The sequence below is a fragment of the Chaetodon auriga genome, chromosome 12 (genome assembly GCF_051107435.1).
Source record: "Chaetodon auriga isolate fChaAug3 chromosome 12, fChaAug3.hap1, whole genome shotgun sequence".
NCBI lineage: Eukaryota > Metazoa > Chordata > Actinopteri > Chaetodontiformes > Chaetodontidae > Chaetodon > Chaetodon auriga.
In genome coordinates this window covers 26,823,420-26,848,051 of record NC_135085.1, presented here as the reverse complement: position 1 = coordinate 26,848,051, position 24,632 = coordinate 26,823,420, and the positions used below count along the sequence as shown (strand labels likewise).

The following is a 24,632-nucleotide window of genomic DNA, read 5'->3' as shown; positions in this document are numbered from 1 at the left end:
GCAAAAATACCAATAAAAGGAAATGGAACAATGTATAAGGTAAAAGTTTAGATTTTTCTCCTAAAAAATACTTCACTGAGACTTTATACAACTTTATACTCGTCCATTTTCCTGCTCTCGTCCTCGTGGTCGCTTTCAGATATGAGATGAATTGAGAAATCTGACATACCTGCTTGCAGATCTAGTTGTTACATATTTATTCATTTCATTTACTGTAGTGAATTTACAAAAATAAATAAAAAATATAGATAGATAGATAGATAGATAGATTGATAGATTGATTAATGTAATTAATGGACAATAAATATATAATCTAAACCAGGGCTTCTCAATGTCCCAACCTCAGTCCACATCTGGACCAAATGGCAAGTCAGTCCAGACCCAGCCAATAGCTGATCATCAACTGGCAGCCTGCAAGCCACATCCGGCCTGCCAAAACTTCCCATCTGTCCCGCAGAATGTTAATGCATTCAGAAAATGTGCACATTTAATGTTACTCACCATTGTAAGAGGTCCATTCTGTCCTGACAGTGACTGTTGATTAACTCACCAGCCCCAGGCAACAAATGAAAAAGTCTGTAATTCATGACTGATTCACAAGCTCTCCAGAAGCAGATTATTATTATACTCCTTCCTCTCTACTCGTGGACCCTCCATCAAACCTCTCAGCATTGCTGGCTGGACCACAGAGTATTTTTGTTTGCTGCCTGGATCCTGAAGAGGAGAGAGATCAGGACTCATTCATTGGAACACTGATTGCCTCCATGATGGAGCTCTGAGAGCTTTTTCTAGTTCAGTATCCAGTTATCATGATGGATTTTACATGTTTTAGGGAGTCTGTTTACACTGATATACGCTTGGAAAAATACCAGAATATTTGGGTGTGATGAATTAGGCCTAAATAAATGTAATTTTATTTGTCTTGAACAGATGCAGTTGAGGACCCTGCCATAACTTGTGCTATGCACAGGCTGAAACACATTATGAAGTGTAGCATTTTCTATTTTGAAATAAACTTTCTATTGATCAATAATTTGTTAGTGACGTTGAATATTCAGTGTAGCTGGAAATCATTCACAGTGGTCCGACTGTAGGTGAATGTGGTTTTAATGTGGCCGGATTTCTCTTTGGTTGACATCGCTGTCATGGTGACATTGACTGATGCAGTGTGTTTGTTGAGTTCACACATTAACGTGAAACCAGGATTTACTATCAGAAAATGTCAGAAATAAGTATGGACGAACTGTCTGAGCCATGTCTTTCTCTGTGCCATGCTGGTTGAATCACAAGAGATGAGACGATTAATTGACTCAGTATTATTTTGGTAGTGGCAAAATCTATTATCCAATATCTACCCCCCCCCCACCCCCCCACCCCCCCCAGAAGGAGGAGCTAACACTGTCCCCCACCCCCCACCACAGTGAATAGGGTCTCAGAGTGAGTGGAGAGTGAGAGTCAGCCTGGATGTGGCTCACTCCGAGCGGCTGCTGGACTTCATCCTGCCTTTCACTAATAATCAGGGAACCTGCAGATCAAGAAAAGGTCTCACTGATCAGGTGCTGGAGCGGTAAGAATGTTGTTTTTACTATCGGCTCTGAATATTTAAATCCTGAACCAAACTCCACTGAAAAAAATCTCTCTGTGCAGCACAAGAACACAGGAGCAGAATGTGAGGAAGCAAACAGTTCATTGTGCTAATTAAAAATCAAACTTGCTGTGTTTACCTCTTCAGTTTGCTCTGATGTGATTCATCACAGTTTACTGAAGCGGCTTTAACAGGATCAACTGGAACTTCAGATCAGATTAATTTATCCCACAGTTAACAATGTGCATGAAGTACTGATGGAAAACAAAATAAATGTGACACCAGGAGACACTGAATGTAAAAATAATGAAAGTTACATTTTAGTGTAAAAGGAAAAGATAATAAATGATAAAATAATAAAAAATAACGTGACAAACAATTCTGTTGTTCATCGACATAACTGCTCACTGCAGCCTTTCTGTTGTGCTGTGTTATAATGTTTTATCTCTGTTTTGAGAATGCACAAAAGAAAAAAAAATGTTACAATTTCAGAGCATGTAAAGAGAAACTTCAGGGCTGCAAAATTTAGATTACATCATATTAACATGTAGCTTATACCAAAGAACATTATCTACAGAAGCATTGACAGTTTTAGTTTTCTTCACTGGAGTAAAATTTTATTCAATTAAAGTTATTTACATTTCAAATTTTGCTATTTAACTGTCAGTTATTTAGGTTTTTGTCAGGGTAATTACTATAAAATATTCTCTGTAAATAAAATTACAGTGGTCACTTTACGAACAGAATAAAATGGACCAGATTTAATGTTAATTACAGATTGTTTTAGTTTACATTATGTGTTGCAATTGGTGCTGGAAGGTCAGCCTGTCTTTCACTTCATTCATCTATTGTCATCTGCTCACAGCTGTGTGGATGTATAATGAGCTGACACAACATATGATGTTAATGTGCTTGTGGTTTGTTCTCTTACTACTTTGGTTGATTCACTGGATTGTTTCAGTCCAAGAATACAGAAAACTTAATAATATAATAATAATACATTACAGTTAGTCATTTTGGCACACACTTTTATCCAAAGCGACATACATATGAATTCACACAGATGGCGCAGCATTAGGGGCAGTTTTGGGGTTCAGTATCTTGTCCAAGGATACTTCGGCGTGTGGACTGATGAGGCCAGGGATCAAACCACCGACCTCCTGATCGTTAGACGACCGCTGTACCTCCTGAGCCACAGCCACCCCCATTTTACTTATATAAGTGCTTTACAAAAGAAAAAAATAAACTCAGATAAAGCAGATAAAATGAGAAAAAGGCCAAGGATAAGATAAAATAAACTGGAATAAAAAGAGTATAAAAACATACATGAAACAAGAGATTTAAAAGAAGCCAAAGACTCGATGTGTCCGAGTGCAGCAGGCAGAGAGTTCCACAGCCTGGAGGCTTTAATAGCAAAAGCCCGATCAGCCTCAGTCATAAACCGAGACCTGGTAGGAACCAGCAGCGCTCTATCCTCAGATCTTAATGGTCGAGAGGGCACAGACCAGTTTAACAGGTCACACCTGCATGTAAGAATAAAACTGTTTAAGGCATTGAAAGTAAGCAATAAAAAATAAAAATCAATTCAAAATATAAAACAGAGAGCTGGTGTAAGGAGGCAAGTGCGGGAGTGATGTGATCGTGCCTTTTTGTTCCAGTAATGAGTCAAGCAGCAGCATTTTTACAGCTACAGACAATGGAGGGAGTCCCGGCTGAAAGGAGAAATACATAAAAGCATGGACAACTTTTTGTAGATCTGCAATTCACATAATTTTAGAGATTAACAAACTGGATGAAACATGACTGAACAGAACTTTGACTTGACCATCAAATATTAGCTATAGATTCCCAGCAGCCTGTGTGGTATTATTTTAAGAGACCATCAAGATTAGCACCAAAGGAGCTGATGGAATTTAGGGAACTGAACTGAATGACTTCAGACTCCTCATCATTAAATTTAAGAAAATTCTGGGACATCCGGGATCTGACATTAGAGAGGCAGGTTGTAAGATTAGCTCGGCTGCTAGGATCTGTGGGTTGTAACGACATGTAGAACTGAGTGTCCTCTGCATAGAACACATCATGATATTGAATAACCTGGCCAAGAGGCAGCATGTATGTAGTAAAGAGAAGGGGGCCAAGAACTGAGCCTTCAGGTACACCACAGTTCAACTGAGCCATTGAGGAAGAAGAGTTACCCACAGTGACAGAAAACGTTCTCGATGCCTCCCCAGCTCTCCAAATGATGTAAGTGAATACTGTAATCAACTGTGTCAGAGGCAACACTTAAATGTAAAAGAACTAAAATCAAAAAGTCGTCTCTGTCTGGAGTTAGCGGCAGGTCGATAGTAACCTTAACACATGCTGTCTGAGTACTGTGAAACCACAAAAAAACACACAGGAAGCTGTTAAAAACACTGTTAGTATTCATCAAAGATAGCAGTTTGGATTGAATTACTTTCAACAGAACCTGAGATAAAGGATAAGGGGGTAAGATAGCAGTGGGTGAACAGCTGCATGCTGAGTCACAGAGGTCAAAGAGTTGTTAAAAACAGCGGGGAATACCTCCTTGAGCAGCTTAGTGGGGATGATATCAAAGGTGCAGGAAGATGAGTTCATGTGGGACACTGTACTCTCTGACACTGATATTTTGATGGGTTGAAACCTAAAGCTACTCACACACATACTCTGTATTCTTATTGTAGATAATAGATAATTATAGATAGTTACAGATTTTATGGATAAATCAAATTTTGTTTCAGGTGTTCACAGGGATTCAGCCCTACCCAACCTGAGAGGAAGTCTGGCAGACTGATCTCTGGGTTTCAACCAGTTTGACATCTCTTCATTGGACCATTTGATGTCTCTTCATTGGACAGTTTGGCACCTCCTTGTTGGACTATCTGACACCTCTTCATTGAACAGTTTGAAATCTCCTTGTTGGACAGTTTGACATCTCTTCATTGGACAGTTTGTTGTCTCCTTGTTGGACAATTTGACATCTCCTAGTTGGTGTCTGTCTCCTCAGCGATGAACTGTCTGTGGTTTCTGAGCATGCTTAGTATGTTCACCCAGTGGGAGGAACCAGGCTGTGAGGCGATGACCCTGAACTCTGTCCTCCTTTGTCAGCTGCTAGGACGAGAGGCAGCAAGAGGTGATGGAGGAGGACAGCAAGGACGAGTAGAAGCAGGAGGTAATGGAGGACGAGGACAAGGAGCAGCAGGACATGTCCACTCTCACCAGAGGAGCAGGAGGAGCTGGGTGTGGAACCAGTTCTTCATCCTGGAGGAGTACACTGGAGACGAGCCACTGTATGTCGGGAAGGTACAAATCCATTTTACATCATTAACTCATTTCCATTAATTACTCCATTGTTAATAATTAGAATCAGATTTGAGAGTCAGTTCAGGCCACCTTCTGACTTCAAATTTTGAGTTTTCAGTCACATTCACATTGATGTTTATATTCAACCCCACCTAATGGACACTTTGAATCATTACACCTGCTTCACTTCTGTAACACGTAACAAGTGTGATCAGTGAAGTTCACCTTCTAATATCTCTTCATTATTATTTTCTCTATTTCAGTCGGCTGTCAGACATTCATGTTCTTCATCTGAAATCATTTTATCTGTTTTCTTTTCATGTCCTCAAGCCTGAGATCTGGTCTCTGATTGGATGACACAGCTGCCCATGTTCTGTGAGATGATTGGGCTGTAGCTATGAACACACACAGAGCCCATTCTGAGATGAGTAACACAACGTCAGTCTTTTAGCCGACAGCTGTACACACTCAACCTGACAGATCAGTGTGTGTGTGTGTGTGTGTGTGTGTGTGTGTGTGTGTGTGTTTGTGTGTGTGTACAGTTGACAGCAAATCACCAACTAATCACATGTAAAAACTGGAGGATATTTTAAAAGCAGAACTGAACCAGCAAACTCAGAAAGACTTGAGGACATGTTTGGTTCAGTACAAACAGCTCCATTTTTAACTGCTGCTAAAACTACAAATTCTCCTTATCACATCTGTTTCAACACATGTTCAAAAATCCAACATACACCATGTAAAGAACTATTCAACTGTGCAGTTCCACAGGGTTCCATCCTCATTCTTCTGCTGTTCTATGAATGGTAACATCCAGAAACATGGGTTGAATTGATTGTGATAGCTTTACAGGTGATATACTGCTTTACATTGTCATGACAGGGGGAGAAAGCTTGTGCCTGTGACTACACTAAGGGCTTCAAAAGAATCAGAACATACCTGTTTACAGTTTAGACAGTTGGTTAAATCACACTCAATACTTATTGTGTTTATATGGTAATTACTCAGTGATGACGACTTAAAACAGCAGATTCAAAATTCAAGTTCTGCATTGAGTTTTTTCACAGGAAAGAAAGATAAACAAGATAAAGCACTTGAATCAGGCAGACAAAGAAAGACTTCCTTTATTTGTCACACCACACAGAACATGCACACACACGCTATGCTTGGTGAAATTCTTCTTCTGCTTTTAACCCATCCTGGTAAGTCCAGGAGCGGTGGGGACCTAGTTTCTTTTTCGTCACTATTGGTCAGGTGGTGATCTTCATGCATGTTTTTTAGAGGGGGGTTTCCCCCAGGTGAACACAGGGAGAACACTCCCCATGTTCTGTGATGTGTGTTGCCACTGTACCACCGTGCCACCACTTAGATTTGACTTAGTTATTCGAAGGTGGATTCTTTTTTTGTGCTAGGCTAGGCTAACAGTGTTCCCTGCTTCCAGTCTTTGTGCTAAGCTATGCTAACAGTTTCCTCTGCTTCCAGTCTTTGTGCTGAGTAAGGCTAACAGTTAACATCCACTCCCAGTCTTTGTGCTAAGCTAGGGTAACAGTTTCCTCTGCTTCCAGTCTTTGTGCTAAGTAAGGCTAACAGTTAACATCCACTCCCAGTCTTTGTGCTAGGCTAGGCTAATAGTTTCCTCTGCTTCCAGTCTTTATGCTGAGTAAGGCTCGCAGCTAGCCCCTGCTCCCAGTCTTTGTGCTAAGCTAGGCTAACAGTTTCCCCTGCTTCCACTCTTTGTGCTAAGCTAGGGTAAACCTATCCTGGACACACAGAAATAAAACTGATACCCGCCCTTTAACTATGTAAAGCACTTACTTGGTGCATATTATTTCTTTCTTGCAAACTTTAAGCTGCAATTCCTGTAGCAAAGGTGCAATAGAAATAAAGTTGTTATTATTATTATTATTATTATTATTATTATTATGATTTAATTGAACTGGTTTCCTCTGCGGGTTTACTCGGTTGTCTCTGGTCTGTGCAGCTCCACTCTGACATGGATAAAGGTGAAGGTCAGGTGAGGTACATCCTGAATGGTGAAGGAGCGATGTCCATATTCACCATTGATGAGAATACAGGAGATATTCATGCCACCAAGAGGCTGGACCGGGAACAGCAGGCGTACTACACCTTGAGAGCTCAGGCTCGAGACCGGAAGACCAACCTGCCGGTCGAACCCGAATCACAGTTCATCATCAAAGTCCAGGACATCAATGACAATGAGCCCAAGTTCCTGGAGGGACCATATACAGCCAGTGTAGCTGAGAGGTCTCCCGTAGGTTAGTCTGAATGCCTGCATTCTAAATGAAGGGCATTATTACTCAGTAATAACGATATCAGCTGCTATCTATAATCTGTGAAAGGTTATAATATAATATACATATACATATAAGAAAAATATAAGAAAAACTTTCTGTGTAATGAGAGAAACACTGAAGGATCTGTTTTTATTCAGACTGAAATCATCCAGAAGCTGAAGTTTCCTCTGCTGATTAATAACAGTGACTTGTTTGAGACAATGATCACCAAAAAGCTATAGTTAACCACGTGTCATAGGCTGCTGCTCCTAATATGAAAATCTTACTTTATACAGACTGTTAATGTGAAAGTCAGAGTTTTAACACACTTTTAATGTGAAAAGCAGAAATCAAACAGGCTCTTACTGTTTTTTAAACCCTTTGATTCGATTTGTTTGCTTGTTCTTTCATGGAAGCAGTGTGACCTCCTCACTTTGTTAATTAAAGATGTATTTTAAATCATTTCTCTATAGGTACGTCAGTGGTGACGGTGGTTGCGACAGACGCTGATGATCCAACTTATGGAAACTCTGCCAGATTGATTTATAGCATAGTGCAGGGTCAGCCATACTTCTCTGTGGAGCCAAAGACAGGTGAGATCACACCTGAATACATTTGAATGCAACATCTGAACATAACATCTGATAATAATTCATGAAAGCACCAGCACACACAAGCACACAACACTTGAACACCACTCCTGAATGCAGCTCCTGAACACAACACCTGAATTTAACACCCGTAAACAGCACCTGAATACAACTGGACCAAATGCCTGAACACATCTGAAGAAAAAACCTAAACACAGCTTAACACACCACACGAACACACATGAATCCAACACCTGAACGCAACACAAGAATACATCAAGAGAGCACACATGAACATAAACATAACACCCAAGTACAACGACAGAGTACACCTAAATGCAAAACCTGAACACACCTGAGTATGTGTTTTCAATGATTCTTCAAGCAAAAACTCAAAACGTTCTCTGTTTCCAGCTTTTCATATCAGAATATTTTCAGATGTTCTACCAAATTAAACCTCTTTGTGTTCTGGACTGTTGGTCAGACAAAACAAGCCATTTGAAGACAACCTCAATTTAACTATTTAAGGATTAGTCAGGAAAATCATCCACAGATTAATTGATAATATCTAGAATTTACATTTCTTGTAGAAAATGTGTGTAAAGCTGGAGGTTGCTCACTACTGCTGCTGCTGCCGCTGGTTGCAATTTTCAAATATTTTAGCGCCGCCTACAGGTGAATTTATATCAAATGCTACAGACTTACTGAATGCAAGCATGAATTCTTCAGCACGTGTAGCTATTGAGATTTCAACTTTCAAATATTCCTCCCATAGACTTCCATTCTCAATTTTAAAACTTCAAAAAAATATATAAAATCACTGAAACATGTTATCATAAAAGCAAGCAATCAGATATGTCTCCTGTAGAAGATGTATGTTTTGACATTGAAATGAAGTTTCTACAACAAACAGTACAGAAACAGATAGATGCCAACAAACATAAGAAGTCATTAATGAAATACAATACTACTAACTATTACTACTAACTAGAGGATTAATTGTTACTTGAATTGTTGAGCTGAATCACAGGAATGGAGCTTTTCCATATATTTAACACTGCTCAAAGAACTACACTTCCCAGAGTGCAGCAGCAGCAGCAAACCAGCTACTCATTACTTGATCAGTCACTGTCACTGATTTGGAGAACCTGAGAAGGAATGGAGATCCTCAGGCATTCCAACAAACAGACTTCAGACAGAAGAAGCATTAAGTTCACTCATGGATTCAGTCCAAAGGCAGCAATGGTTTACAATCTAATTTACTGTACTGACCATTCAACTGACGAAGCCAACCAATCACAGAACAAAAGTTGGAAGAAAAAAATAAAGTTGATTGAGTTGGAAATTTGACCTGTTCTTGTGTCCTTTGGAGTTGAACAAGAGGAGGACTTGACATGAATTATAACTTATGTAGAAACAGAACACATTTGGGGGAAAACAGACATATTTCAAAGCATGTTTTTCTAAATCAAAACTATTATAATTTGTTACATCTGTAAGTGATCATAAAAGACTCATATATGTTAAATAAGATATGTAAAGACACATGAAGTCACCTCGCTAACGCTAACAGTTATGTGGATATTAGACTCTGTAACAAAATACCAGGACGTAGTCTTCATTAAACAAACCTACCATTTAATCATTGATTCAGACTCAAAACGTCTGAATATTTAAACACGTGAACTCAGCTAAGCCCCGCTGTCATGTTTCAATGTCTCCCTCTTATATAAACCAGTTTAGCGTGCTTGCTCCCCCTTCTCATCCTCTCTATCTGCAGCAGACATTAACCTGTAAATGATCCTGAAACATGTTTATGGTTCACAGAGAGGCGGTGAATTAACTCATCCTCTGCAGAGCGACAGATTGAAAGAGATTATGTGCGTGTGTGTGTGAGGATTATTTGATCATAAACAGCTTCAGCCTCCTCTGCTCTAAATCATGCATGTATTTAAGATCAGTACCATCTGCTCTGATATGGTCAGAGATCACATGATGTTTTCACTTCCTGTTGAGTCAGACTGAAAAGAGCACAAAAAAGAAAAAAACATTAAATTTAGGAAACATCTGTAGACTGTCCAATCTAAACAGGAAATCACTGTAGCATCACATTATCACAACTTTGATTGAAAATTGAAAAAGCCTCTTGCATGAGAAACGAAATGTCTTCTAGAACCACAAGCAAGTCCAATTGGCTTTGTGAAGCACTTAGAAGTACCAGGACCTGGATGAATGAGAATCTTCACAGACATATAAGCTAACTGGTGGTATCTACTCATTAGCATAGCATTTCATAATTTGAGGTATGATGTGCTATCTGAGTGAAATGTAATTTAAAATCTTGCAGATCAAATCATTATTAAACAGCATTTATCAAGTTTGTTGTTGGTGTGGTGTTTTGTTTGTTAAACCTGAATCTTACCTGTCCTGCAGGTGTAGTGAGGACAGCTCTTGCAGACATGGACCGGGAGGTGCAGGACTGTTACCTGCTGGTCATCCAGGCTAAAGACATGATTGGCCAGATGGGTGGTCTGTCAGGAACCACATCTGTCACAGTAATGCTGACTGACGTCAATGACAACCCTCCTCGTTTCCCCCGCAGTAAGTTTGACCTCTGACCTTTCACTATGACATCATAGAAATACTGCGAGGTGACAGATTAGAGTCCTGCAACGGGCCGGGTACCCGCGGATATCCGACGGGTACCCGCAATTGACGGGTACAAACGGGTGGAAAATATGCATTTATAATTTTACGGGTACGGGCACGGGCGGAACGGAACCAAAAGCGGGCGGGTAACATTTTATTGTGTCATGAAAATCACTAGTTTCAAGCAGCATGACGCAGCGAAGACGCTGCGCACCGCGCAGCACGCCCTCTGACCTCCAGTACATAAACACACACCCCGACAACAGCGCGCGCGCGCGCGGAAATAACAACAAAAACAGCATGGAGGAGAAGGAGATACGAGCTAAGTTAGCAAGCGGTGAATATGAAATAGTGGTGCGTCTGTGTGTGACTAGTCAGTCTACTACTGTAAGACTTCGCTGAGAGCGTTAATGAAGGCTGCTGTCATCTTGTGTTAAAACAGGCTTAACAGAACGTTTTTTTTAAGTGAGAGACCGTCTGTTGTAGGCTATTTAGTGCATGTAATCACGGGTAACGGGTCGGGACACGGGTCCATTTTTTGACGGGCGGGGCGGGGCTGGTTTGACATTTGATGCAATCACGGGTAACGGGTCGGTTCACGGGTCTGATGATTGACGGGCGGGGCGGGCACGGGTTTCGAAAATTGGACCCGTGCAGGACTCTGTGACAGATTACACCGGCAGGTCTTTCAGGATCCTCCACAGCACATTGGATGAAGATATCAACAGTTCGAGTAAAGAGGAGAGGATATTATCATATGTCTGTTGACCTGCACCTGGGTGTACCTGTGTGTGAAACTGTGTCCCTACAGAGAGCTACCAGTTCAGTGTTCCAGAGTCTGTACCAGTTTTAGCTGGGCTTGCTAAGATCAAAGCTCTGGATCTGGATGTTGGACCAAACGCTGAGATGGACTATAGGATCCTGGATGGAGATGGACTGGGGACCTTCAGGATCATCACTGATCCAAACACACAGGAAGGAGTGGTCATACTACACAAGGTACTGGTTTATTCCCAGTGAGTACTGCAGTTACAGTTAGTCATTTGACAGACGCTTTTATGCAAAGCGACGTACATATGAATCCACACACCAATGGCACAGAATCAGGGGCAGTTTTGGGGATCTAACCACTGACCTCCTGATAGGTGGACAGCCACTCTACCTCCTGAGCCACAGCCACCCACAGAAGTACTGGAGACCCTAGTGAAGGTATTAGTTACACTACTTAAGATACTGGTTTCTTTAACATAAATATGTGCTGGTTTCTGGTGTTCTTATATCAGTAACTAATTTCCATGTAGAAAGGTACTGTCTTCTTTGTGGAATTAGCTAGTCTTCTAGAGGCAGGTACTGGTTTCCTTGCAAAACATACTGGTTTTCTTGTGGAAGCTTCTGCTTTCATGTTAGAAGGCACAGCCCTCCTTGCAGGCACTGGTGTGCTTGGAGAACATACTGGTTATCTTAATAATAATGCACTTCGTATACATAGCACAAGTGATGCATAAAATGCAACATGAAGTGCTAAACATAAAAGCAAATAATAATTACATGTGTGATAAAACAAAAAAAACAATGGAAAAAAATTAAAATAAAATAAAGTGGAATTAAAACAGCTGGATAAGATGAAATAAAACAGCAGTTAGGTGAAAAGAAAAGACCCTTCAGGAGGATGTCATGTTAAAAACATGTGTCTCAAGATATTGTTTAAAGGTGTGAACAGACGTAGACCCCCTCAGACCTTCAGGGAGGCTGGTCCAGAGTTTTAATTAACAAAGGCTGCCTCTCTGAGGCTTTTAGTTCTGGTTCAGGAACAATCAAGGGGTTTGAGTCAGAGGATCTGAGAGACCTAGAATGTGAAGAGAATGTGAATGTTTTCAGATTACAGGTGACCAATGTGAAGGTTTTCAGATTAGGCTAATGTGGACTCTCGGTCTGGTTTTTGTCAGAACTGGTTCTGTTGTGTTCTGTGCGAGCTGAAACTGACCAGCAGCTTTCTGAGACTCAGCAGACAGAAGAGCTTTACAGCCGTCCAGCCTGCTGGAGATTAAAGCCTGATTAACTTTTCCATTTCTGCCTGAAACTTTCTGACTCTGGAAATATTCCTTCAATGACGGAAACTTTCTGACTCTGGAAATATTCCTTCAATGACAGAAGGACACTTTGGTTTCTAATGTGACATTCAAAGTTCAGCTCCGAGTCCATGGTTTCAGGCTTCTGACCTGTGTCAGTGTCAGTAGATTCAGGTGTTCAGACAGTTTCTGTCTCTCAGCTTTGACCCCAGTAACCAGGATTTCAGTTTTGTCTTGATTTAACTGTCAGGAGTTCAGAGTCATCCACAGGCTGGTACATGTAATTCAGCTGCTGATAGAACAGGAATCACTTGAGCCGACAGACAGATACAGCTGGGTATCATCTGCATAATTATGGAAACTGATGTTACGATTTCTAATAATATTGCCAAGCAGTAACATATAGAGACTGAACAGGGCTGGACCAAAGACAGAGCCCTGTGGGACACCACATGTCAGGTCTGTTTTATTAGAGGACTGATCATCCATGGCCACATAAAACTCTTGTAAGAACTGTGTCAACCCAGTGCTCAAGTCTGTCCAGCAGAATATTCTGATCTACAGGATCGAATGCAGCGCTGAGGTCTACCAGGACCGGCACAGACAGCTTTTTCTCATCACTGTTCATTCTGAGGTCATTCACAGCTTTGACTCGAGCTGCTTCTGGACTGTGCTGGACCCTGAAACCAGACTGGAACAGTTCAAACACGGTGTGTGTCGTCACAGAGGAAATCATTCAGCTGCTTTAAAACAAGTGTTTCTAAAATGTTCCTGAGCAATCGCAGGTCTGTGACTGGCCTGAAGTTAGAGGTGACAGACCAGTCTGAAAGGTCTTCTGTAAGCAGCAGTTTAATGAGAGCAGTTTTTAGAGCTGTGGGTGCCTGTGACCAGTGAGTGATGCATGGTTGTTAAAACCTCTACGAGACAGTTAAAAAACAGTTTTTTAAAATATATGTTCGTCTGGCATTTCTGTCTGCTGCACTGTGTTCTGCCAGGAGTTCTTTTAAAACATCACAGTGGACCTGAAGTTTTGTCTTGTACCAGGTCACCAGTTTCTGGCGATCACAGAAAAGTACACTTCTTTCCAGGGATGAATGTTCTGGGTTTTGGGTCACTCTGATTGCTTTTTTTTATTTCATCACCCAGATGTTAAACCGTCAACCTGTCTGAACATCTGCAGCTTGAAACTCTCTGCCTGTTTGATCATTGCATTAGTCTGCAGTGTGCTCCAGCACTTCTCTGGATTAAATCTGCGTTTTCAGTGACGGTCCCAGAGGAGAGTCCACTGCTGCTGAACAGCTGCTGACAACCATCAACACACTGTGTTTTAAATTTAGATTGATGTCAGTGATGCATGCAAAGACAAAATGATCTGGTATTCCCAAAGCTAACTGCTCCATACTTGATTTTATTAAGAATCTTGAGAACACATATTCAGTAATGGACATCATGTCCTTTTAAATCAGGCTTTAACAGCTCCATATGAGACTAGTTTATCTCCACATGATGCGATAATGAAGTCAGGAAGCCGAGATAAGCTTTAGTAGAAGCAGAGCGGTGTCTAAATCAGTCCACCCCTCTTCTCCCTCCAGACTCTGGACTTTGAGATAAAGTCAAGCTACGTGTTGCGTGTTGAGGCATCCAATCGTTACGTGGACGCTCGCTACCTGTCGACAGGTCCTTTTAGCGATGTGACAACAGTACGTCTGCTGGTGGAGAACGTGGACGAGCCTCCCATCTTCTCCTCGTCCGTCAGTCAGATGGTGATCTCTGAGGGAGCTGCAGTTGGAACTGAAGTGGGTTCAGTTTTAGCTCATGATCCCGATGCTACCAACAGCCCCATCAGGTACAAACATTACCACTTTTAAACAGATCCAGAGTCAAAATCAGTGCTGGTGTTTTAACAGTGTTAAATCTGTGTGCAGGTACTCTATAGACAGGAAGTCAGATGTGATGCGTTACTTTAACATTGACAGCAGTTCAGGTGTGATCACGACAGGCAGACCTCTGGACAGAGAAGTCATCGCTCTGCACAACATCACTGTCCTCGCCACAGAGACCTGTGAGTTTAGACTTCATCTCACTTTGAACAGTAACAGTTTTTTTTGTTGTTTTTTTTTGTCATTTTATTAACCCTGGTCCCATTCTATAGAGTTAATATGAGAAACCCTGCTCTAATGGGAGGGAAACCGTCTACAGTAACAGAGACAGACTTCTGCATGAGGCCAATACAACCATAACTATGAATTTTGGATTCCCACTAGGTGGAAATGTGAGCAACAAGTTAAGTTACTCTTTAAAGTTCGAGGGACAAAGGTGAACATAAATAGTGCTGAGATGCGTGGTAAATAGTTCAATTTATAAGGGACCCAAAGCGCTTTACAAGCTGTTTTTTGTGATGATCCAGTCTGTTTAGTTTTGTTATTTCCTGCTTTATTTTGAAGTCTTTCCTGATGTGTCTGATTTTACTTTACTGCCTGTGTTTTCCTGCCCTTGAGTTGATTCGTTTCACCTGTGCCTGATTAGTTCTCCTCCCCTGTCTATTTAAGCCTGTGTCTTCCCCTTTGTCTGCACCTTCTGGTCTGCATTTGGGTTTGAGTTCTTGTTTTTCCATGACACCAACACAACAGTTTTGTTCAAGCACACTTCAACATTTGGACCGGAGGAGCTGAGGATCAAACCAACAACTCTGATAGATGAATGGACACATTTAAACGTAATGCATCCAAAAAGGCACCAAAACCTACAGCCCCTCCCGAGGGTTAAGGTAGGATTCGAGGCAGTCCCCTCCATAGGCCATGCCCCTCCAAAGGGTCCAAGTGCAGCCTATAGGGATGGCCTCGCCAAAATCCTCTAAAGAGTTCCCAGCCTCACTCAGCCTCTACCCCCCTTCTCTGGGATTAGATCCACACTCATCCCCTCCTGTAATGTGTTCCCCTTCACCATAACTTACCCCTTAGACCTGCACTCACTCTTATTTACTGACAAACTGTAATCCAACTGTTTGCTAATTGTTATTATGGTGTAGTGCTTTGTTATAATGTGATGCGACGGTGTATCAGTTCTGTCTATGTTCACCTGCTGTATAACTCATAACCGTGAAAAAAGGAATTGAATATGTGGGTTTGGTTTAGTTTCATTCAGATAATTTAAATGTGATTGGTGGCTGAATGAATCCAGTGTAATAAGGGGCTACAGATGATCAGGAGGATGACAAGAGTTAAATGAAGACATTAAACTTGTCAAGTTAGTTTCTACCACCTGAATGATATCACTCGCCCTGAGCTAATGCTCAGGTGTACTTTTATGTGATGAGCAGGGTTAGCTACTTGCCCCAAATCACATTTGAAAATTAATCATAAAAACATTAACTTAAGAAAAGAAAAGAGAGCCGTTTTGATATAAAAATGCTCAGAAGAGACAATTTCATCCATATTAATAATGCAACAAGGCAGTCAAGGTCAGCACTTTAGGCAGTCACTGCTCCCAGCAACAAACAGCCCAGTTCATAACCCCATAAAACTATGATGTCTCAATTTTGCAGGATTAAAACAAATGATATAAAAGATTGTTAACCTCCTGTTTGTTATTTTTTTTTGGTGACTTCCTGTCTGGTTATGATGTAATCAGCTCAGCCGACGTACCTGACAGGTGTGTCTGTGTGTGTCAGTGGATCAGGCTCAGGTGGGGAAAGCTGTGGTTCTGGTCTCTGTGACAGACGTTAACGATAATGCTCCAAGCTTTGCCATCGACTACGAAACATTCGTCTGTGAGAACTCAGAACCTGGACAGGTAAGCATCACCTGGATACTGTTTGTTACACACAGTATTTTCTGAAATGTTGTCATGCTTTGACTCTCAGAGCCGCAGTAGAAATACTTTTCATTGGTCCAGAAACTGCACAGTTTCTCAAATTTAATTGGCCCACATCACAGACTTAATAAACTCAGAGTGAAATATCAGATTTTTGCTGTCTTATGAAATCTGTGGTTCAGTCCAGCTTTCATTATTATGTGTAGAAACATTGTGACTCAGAGACAGTGTTTCAACAATTAAATGTATTCTAGTTGTTTGTTATTTTGTATATTTCTGTGTTTTGCTTATGTTTTTTGATTGCTTTAGTTATTGGTCATCCAATTGTTAGAGCCTCAGTACAAAATTTTTTCGAGTTTAGAGTTTTATACAGGGAAGAGCTGCCAACAAAACAAATTCACATCTCTTCTCAAACTGTCTTTAAAATTATGCTCAACTTCAACATAAACTCTCACAGTGAGCAATGTACTTATTCATTTACAGTTCACTTACATTTATAAACATAAAGAGAAGTAAAGTTCAGTAAATGATGATGCAGGTGTTGGACTGCCTGAGTGCCATTGAGCCAGCTGCTGCTGCTTGGTGGTGTCTTAAGACTCAGCAGCTGTGACTGTTATCCTTCCAATGAATCAGCTGTTATTTATGTGTTATTTAAGGATATTGAAGTGTTCAAAAATCTGTTGTAATCTGTTTATGGTCTGCATCCAAATGTTCCATCACTGTGCAACTAATCTGATCCCAGTCTGATGTCACATGACTGGGATCAGTCTGATGACCAGGATCAGCCTGAAGTCACATGACATGGATTTATGAGCTCGGGAAATTGAGTGGGCGCCCCTTTGAGTCTCATATCCACTTCTTACAATAGCTGCTTGTTGTTCTGTTAAAGGGAGACACTTTAAAGGGCCAATCGGGTGTTTTTGTTTCAGTTAGTTTAAGCACTGTCACTCCGAACTAACACCTTGTTTTATTTAAAAAAAAAAAAAAAAACTCTCGGTCGACTCTATGCACTTTTTGCATTATTTGTAGCATTGTCTCGTAGCACCTATGTCCAGTTGGACCAGAAAGTTGCGTTAGGGCACTTACTCTTGTTGTTCTCTCCCATCTAGAACCTTGCTTGTGATGTATGAAAAATCTCATATGTACGTTGCTTTGGATAAAAGCGTCTGCAAAATGACTAGTTGTAATTGTAATTGTAACTGAAAGATTGATCCAATGGGAAAATGTGACAAACACAAATACACTGAGGCTGCCTCTAAGTGCTTCCAAAGGCAACTGGACTTGTTTGTGGTTCTAGAGGATGTTTCACCTCTTATCCAAAAGGCGTCTTCAGTTCTAATTGACTGGTTAGGGGTCTCAGGTAATTATCCTCTTGCAGGATCATACCTCCACCCAGGATCATGCGACTCATTACAGACACATGAGTCAGGGTGTGGCTGGCACAATAGGTGTTGATGTGTGGTAATGGTTGGGTCGTTGACCCGCCCACCCATCATGTGACACAATAGGGTCATGTGATTCCTGGTGTGAATGGTTGTTGTGCTGCCCGGGGGAGAGATCTCAGGACTGCATTGTAAGTGGCTGATAAGTGGTGTCTTAGCCCGCCTCCTCTGTTCAGTGAGGGTCTTTCCAGTTTGATATGGATGGATTCTTTCACTCCTATTTCAAACCATCAGTCTTCCCTGGCCAAAATGTGTACATTATGATTCTGAAATTTCCCCTCGCGGGACAAATAAAGGAATATTGATTGATTGATTGTCCTCAAAAGAATGGCCCATGTCCTTGAGATGTAGGTGGACTGCTGAGTCTTGACCTGAGGTGCTGGCTCTTCTGTGTTGTGCCATGCACTTGTGATTCGTCGCTGCATTGCACTGCATACACTACATTGCTCTGCTTGTGTCTGGGTGTTTTGTCGTGGACAAGTTTCTGTCTTAAGTTGTTGCTGGGCTTGAAGTGAACAGGGTATTGGTGTTTGTTGAAAGTCCTTCTGAGTTCTTCAGATACTCCTGCAATGTAGGGGATTACAATGTTGTTCCATTTACGTTCGGTTTCTTCTCTCTCTGTTCTGTGTCTTTTTGTGGTCTTGATGAAAGCCCAGTTTGGATAGCCACACATTCTGGGTGCTTCCCTGATGTCTTTCCGCTTCCTCTGCTCAGTTTCATATAACCTTCCAGGGAAACATGAACAAACTCGTATGCTATGTTCCTCCAGGAAATGAAGAGTCCAATAGTGAGAAAATTTCCTCTTCTCCATCTGCTTTATTTTCTTTATAACCACATGCTGACACAAAATGATAATAACGCCTGGCATTGGTGGTTTTTCTTTGTGCAGCAGGATCCAAATCTCTGCAGGAATTCATCATCCACAACAGATTGAATCTGACAGTATATTAAGTGCTTTCAGTCTAAAACAGACAGAAATAATTTTCTCTTTGTCTTTGACCTTTGAAATCTCAGATCATTGAGACTCTGAGTGCTGTGGATCGTGATGAACCAGAGAATGGACATCACTTCCTGTTTTCTCTGAGCACTGAGGCTGCTGGGAACCCCAACTTCACCCTGAGAGACAATAAAGGTAAAGTACACCTTAAAAAAACACGTTATCATGAAGCTCTACCTTAAATAATGAAACCAGGCCAAGAATTTCCCTCACTTGATACAACTGCTTGAACAAATTTTAGACACAAACTACTAAAACAGATAAGAAGAAGAATCAGAGGGACAATCCCCTTTGTTTGTCACACAGTAACATCCACATGCACACACACGCCATGCACTGGTGAAATTTTTCCTCCGTCTTTAACCCATCCTGGTCGTCCTTCCTCCACGGCAGACAGACAGATAATTTCAGCGGCTGAACATGAAGGCCACTGTTTGATTGAAATTTCTTTATTCAAAGACCACTGACTATCTTTCTCCTGGAGCTTTCAACCTACAGTATGTCTGTGACAACTGAATACACTTCATTCACTGAGAAAGACATTTTAAGGGCTGACAGAAAAACATTTACTCAAATTCTATTCGATTTTGTTGGGGAATAGTCAATTAAAGATCAGGATGATTACCTTTATTAGATCTGCTCTCCTTTCTGTTTCTCTCAGTTCCACTGTGAAGAATTTAAGACACATACAAGATTAAATTCATATTTTATTCTTTTCCATCGGCTCCTAACAACTCAGCTCTCTTTTAACATGAATTACAACATATTTTTCATACTTATCACATAATGGAATTTCAGTTTAGCAGCTCACAGGACGCAAAATGTCACACTGAAGCAGAGAGGACACGAGATCAGGAAGGTTTTATGTCTTTAACTGTGAGAGCAGAAGAAACTGATACTCATTTTTCAGGCTCAGCAAGGAGTAGGCCTGAAGAAAGCAGATCCAGTCTTTTCCAAAGACAAGGACAGGCAGGGCATGGTCCAGGGCATGGACGGAGACAGGTGAAGGCAAGGCACCTGAGCACATACAGGCAGGCAGGCAGGCAAGCCGGCGAGAACAAAGGAGAAATAAATACTCAGTCGTTACCACAAGGCATAACGGACGCTTTGACAAATAATGAGTGGAGTGCTGCTGCTTATATACTGTGGCTGCAGGTGAGAATGACTGATTGTAGCAGCGCTCAGGTGAGGAGGAGGCACACATGTCAGCTACCCCCCTGCACAGAGACACACCAACACCTGACAGACACAGGAGAGACAGACAGTTGAAGAAGAAGAAGAAGAATCGGGGGGAGACATTCCCCTTTATTTGTCACACACATGCGAGCACGGCACACGAGGTGAAATTTGACTTCCGCCTTTAACCCATCCTGGTCGTCCCTCCTCCGCGGCAGACCAGGAGCAGTGGGCAGCCAGACCGGCGCCTGGGGACCCATCTTCGGCGTCACCATTGGTCAGGTGGTGATCTTCTTGCATGTTTTTAGTGGGGGTATATTTTTACGGAGGATACCCCAGGTGAACACGGGGAGAACATGCAAACTCCACACAGAAAGGCCCTCCTCGAGCAGCAGGCACCGAAGGCATGGTGTAGGACACACCCGGTGCCCGCAGCGAGATTCGAACCCGGGACCTTCTTGCTGTGAGGCGAGGGTGTTTCCACCGTGCCACCGTGCCACCGACTGGAGACAGAGGCAAAGGGAAAGAGGCAAAGGGAAAGACAGACAGGAGACAGAGGGAGAGGCAGACGGAGAGACAGACAGGAGACAGACCAGTGTATATTTTCACTTGTGGGAGCAAAATTAGTTATTATTTTACTTCCAGTTCTATATATTCTCTTATTCTATTTTCTGTGTCTTACTGACCTGGAAAAGATGTCCCACTGGGGCCAGTTGGAATGCTTCATCTGTGTCTTTTTTGGGATATGTTATTGCACATGGGCAGATGCAAATGGACCCCACCAAGGTCTCACTGACTGAGTGGCTATTATCCACCAACCTGAAGCAACTACAATGCTTTCTTGGGTTTTCTCATTATTACAGGTGCTCCACCTGCAACTACAGCCATCTGGCAGGCCCCCTCACTGCTCTTACCTCCTTCTCATCCTCTCTCCACCAGACCCTCCATGTGGAGTCAGTATTTCACGAGCTCAAGTGCCAGTTCACGTCAGGGCCAGTCCTCAATCGACCTGACCCACAGCACTAGCTCAGTGTGGAGGTGAACGCTTTTGGTGGCCTTCCATGGAGAGGGATGGTCATAAGTTTGTCTCAGCCTGCTTGGTCTGTGCCTGGAACAAAACGTCAAAGTGATTTCTGGTCTGCTTTGCCCTCTTCCATCAGTGGTCAAACATAGCTGTGAACATTGTCACTGTCACTCATAACACAGCCATCCTCAACATCATTGATCAAATTTCCAAGGCAGCTCATTTTATTCCAATTTATTCACATCCCAGGTATTGAAATCTTTTTGCTCAGCCCAATGGTCCATGCTCAGCATAATATAACCAGGGCCAGTGTACATTCATATAAAGTGATATGACCTCGAGTGAATAATGAAGCCAGAAGTTCCTTTGTTACAGTGGTGCCATGTTGTGGGACAATCTTCCCCTATGCATCGAACTTTTTTCCCTTTGTTTGGTGATGCAGCTGTGGGGGCTGGAGATGCCATGCAGCAAGGGGCTCTGGGTTGTAATCAAACCTGGGCCACTGTGGTAAGGACACAGCCTTAGTACATCGGGCACACACTCAACCAGGCGAGCCGTCAGGGCCACAGAATTTAACTGAAATATACTATGACTTTCTTTCCTTTAGCTGTCTTTGTTTTTTGACGTGGGAGTTCTTTTATATCTTACATTGTGGTGATGTGTTTTTGTTTTTTAGGATTGTGTTGTTTAGGTTTTAAGTTGTAGGATATCACAGAAAGGGTGCTGTGGATCATATAAGATGTGCCACTTTTCAACATCGTAAATAAACCACACTGTCCACACTGACCGCTGACTGGAGAGGAAATGGAAACATCAAGGCCATCAGCGATGATTTGGACCAATGAAAATAGTTTGGAGGTTGAGCAAGTGTGCAAAACTTTGAAAAAAGAGAACCAGGGACATTACGTAGCCTGTTTGCTGATGCATGAAGCAGATTTTGGATTTTGGTCTTGTCAATGAATTCAGAAACCTTTAGTATCCAAGAACACAGAATATTAACGTATTAGTATGCATTGAATTTGGAATGAGCTTCAGTCAATGACTGAAACCACTGTAAACATTATCTGAGAACATAACACAGGTTGCTGCAAATCCCCTCTGGTGACACAACAGAAAACAGATTGCACTGATTCATTTTGAAAGCGCATTACCCAAAGGGAAGATTCCCAACACTCAGCCGCCCAGCCAGTCAGTTAGTCAGTCAGTCACTCATGGACAACCATGGCCATATTTGATCCTGCTGTTGCGGTCCATTTGAAAATCTCTAATCTAAAATTATGACTATTACAATGATATTTATACATTGTTATTTTCCCAGTCCAAAGTCTTAAAAAGTCTCCTCTCAGTTCTGAGTTGATTATTTTAAAGCCATGCAGATACTTCAAGCTAGACATAACTCAAGTGTTTCATCCTGTCCATCCATCTGTCCTCAGACAACACGGCATCCATCCTGACTCGGCATAGTGGTTTCCTGCAGCGGGATCAGCTGGTTCACTTTCTTCCAGTGGTCATTTCAGATGGCAGCAGTCCATCTCTCAGCAGCACCAACATGTTGTCCATCATCGTCTGCACCTGTGATGATGCCGGAAACCGCCGTTCCTGCAGTCAGGGGGCATCACCACTGCTGGGGGTTGGCCTCAGCACTGCTGCCACCGTCGTAGTCCTCACCTGTGTCCTGACTCTGCTGGGTAAGATCCGAGGCATGATCATCAGCTGAAACACTCTTTCACCTTAATCTGAAAATAAGCTCTGGAAACAGAAAGTCGAAACAGCAAGGTACTGTGCCTGTAGATAGACACTGCCTAGCAACCAGGCTATACATCCTAGCAACCACGCATACTCAAGATAGAAACCACCTTCAATCAAGATTACAACCACCCACAGTCAAGATAGCAACCATGAAATAATTAACCCTCATATCAGTGTTAGATTAAATCCACCCCTTCCTATGTCCTCAGGTGTCATCATTGTAATAGTTGCTGTCAGACACAGGAGGAGAGAGCCTCTGATCATGGATGATGAGCGTGACATTCGTGAGAACATTGTTCGTTATGATGATGAAGGTGGAGGTGAGGAGGACACTGAGGCCTTTGACATGCTCACTTTGAGGCACCTGAACAAAACGCACCAAACCTGCCAAGACACCAACAACCAGAAACCAGGAATTCTTACCAAAACAGTTGAGTACAGGACAGATAAGAACAGGCTGTTCCAGGACATCAGGGAAAAACTCGAAGAGGCAGACCGGGACCTGACAGCGCCCCCCTACGACTCTCTACAGACCTACGCCTTCGAGGGCAGTGAGTCAGCTGCTGAGTCGCTCAGCTCATTAAGTTCACTAGACTCATTGAGCTCATCAGAGTCTGAGCAGAACTATGACTTCCTGAGCGGGTGGGGGCCAAGGTTCCGAAAGCTCGCAGAACTCTATGCACACCATGAGGGAGGGGGGCTCGCTTCATAACCATCAGACTACAGCAACTACAGGGGGCTAGAGAGGACACTACAGGTGTGTCGATGCAACAGGTAGGGGGAGCATGGTTAAAGTGGGAACTTCCTGTTTTAATCTCTCTCTGTTGTCTATATTTGAGTTTTCTGAACTGGATCAGGATCACACATGGATCTGTATAAGACTCCTGTCTCAGGCCATCAGCTCTGAAGCTGCTGTCATGCTCAGGGGCAGAGGTGTTTCTGATACACTGAAACTGAGGAATACCTCCATGTTTTTAAAACCGAGCATCCTCCTCAAGTCTGCAATGTCTGTAGTCCAATTAGAACTAAAACCATTAGTGTTTCTGAAACAAAAACGTGAAGAGTCTCACAGATTTATTTGTATTTATTTATTTAATTTTTTTGCATGTGAAAAATGAAGTTCTGATAAACTTGACCAATGACATTACATCATGTGACATCACAGTCTGTGAGGTTGGTCTGTTTGTTCTGGTTTAGCTGTTTTGTCGGGAGAAGTTCTGGAGAGTAAAGACCTCCTTAGATCTGGACTGAAGTGACATGACTCCATGCTCTATATTTAACTCATTTCAAGGGTTAGCATTTCAATACTGATCATTTGAATTTTATCAATAATATGCTAAATAAATTAATAATACAAGGATAATCAATTTAAATAGTGATTATTAAAGAGTGCCACACTTCAGTGTAGAATAAATACTAACCTGTGATCGACAAACGGTTCTTTTTTCTAAAACTGTTGCTGCCGTTTGGATCTCTTCAGACTTTTCATGTTCTCTATGCACCTTAGAGGTTGGTGAAATCAGAAAACTCGACTCTGTTTCAACTCTTTAATACTGATTATTGATCATGGATCCAGGTGTGTCAATAAGCAGCTTATGATCTTCATTGTCATAAATACAAAATAAAAGTTTTGAATTGCAAATACTGACTCACATGTTTCTGTTTTTTAAATTTTCTCAAACTCCCACAGTCCTCTGCTGTTACCTGACAGATGATGTCACATTTAGGTAATCCCTAACCCAGACTGGCACAGTGCCGGTTTGTTCAAGTCAACATGAATCTCCACATGCTGCTAAATCTTAGAACAAGGCTGAAGATGAGCTGAAAGCCACAAAGACAAAACCAACATAAAGATTGTTTCTGCCTGAAACCAGACGACTGAGAAAATACACCAGACAACACAATGAACTTCCAAAAACC

General features: G+C 41.9%; 1 protein-coding gene across 1 annotated transcript; it reads left to right on the top strand.

Moving 5' to 3' along the window:
• The first annotated feature begins 1,480 nt into the window (after positions 1-1,480).
• Positions 1,481-24,354, top strand: LOC143329674 (cadherin-7-like). The gene is made up of 12 exons (XM_076745681.1): positions 1,481-1,567; positions 4,348-4,909; positions 6,891-7,185; positions 7,677-7,796; positions 10,227-10,394; positions 11,254-11,441; positions 14,104-14,357; positions 14,437-14,573; positions 16,182-16,303; positions 18,781-18,898; positions 22,397-22,651; positions 22,922-24,354. The coding sequence occupies exons 2-12, from the start codon at positions 4,616-4,618 to the stop codon at positions 23,422-23,424; spliced, it is 2,454 nt and encodes an 817-aa protein (XP_076601796.1). The 5' UTR covers positions 1,481-1,567; positions 4,348-4,615; the 3' UTR covers positions 23,425-24,354.
• The last annotated feature ends 278 nt before the right edge of the window (positions 24,355-24,632 follow it).

Coding starts and splice junctions, on each gene's coding strand:
- LOC143329674 (XM_076745681.1), top strand. CDS start 4,616: ATGAACTGTCTGTGGTTTCTGAGCATGCTTAGTATGTTCACCCAGTGG. Junction 18,899..22,396: donor CACCCTGAGAGACAATAAAG/GTAAAGTACACC, acceptor ATCTGTCCTCAG/ACAACACGGCATCCATCCTG. Junction 22,652..22,921: donor CTGTGTCCTGACTCTGCTGG/GTAAGATCCGAG, acceptor CTATGTCCTCAG/GTGTCATCATTGTAATAGTT.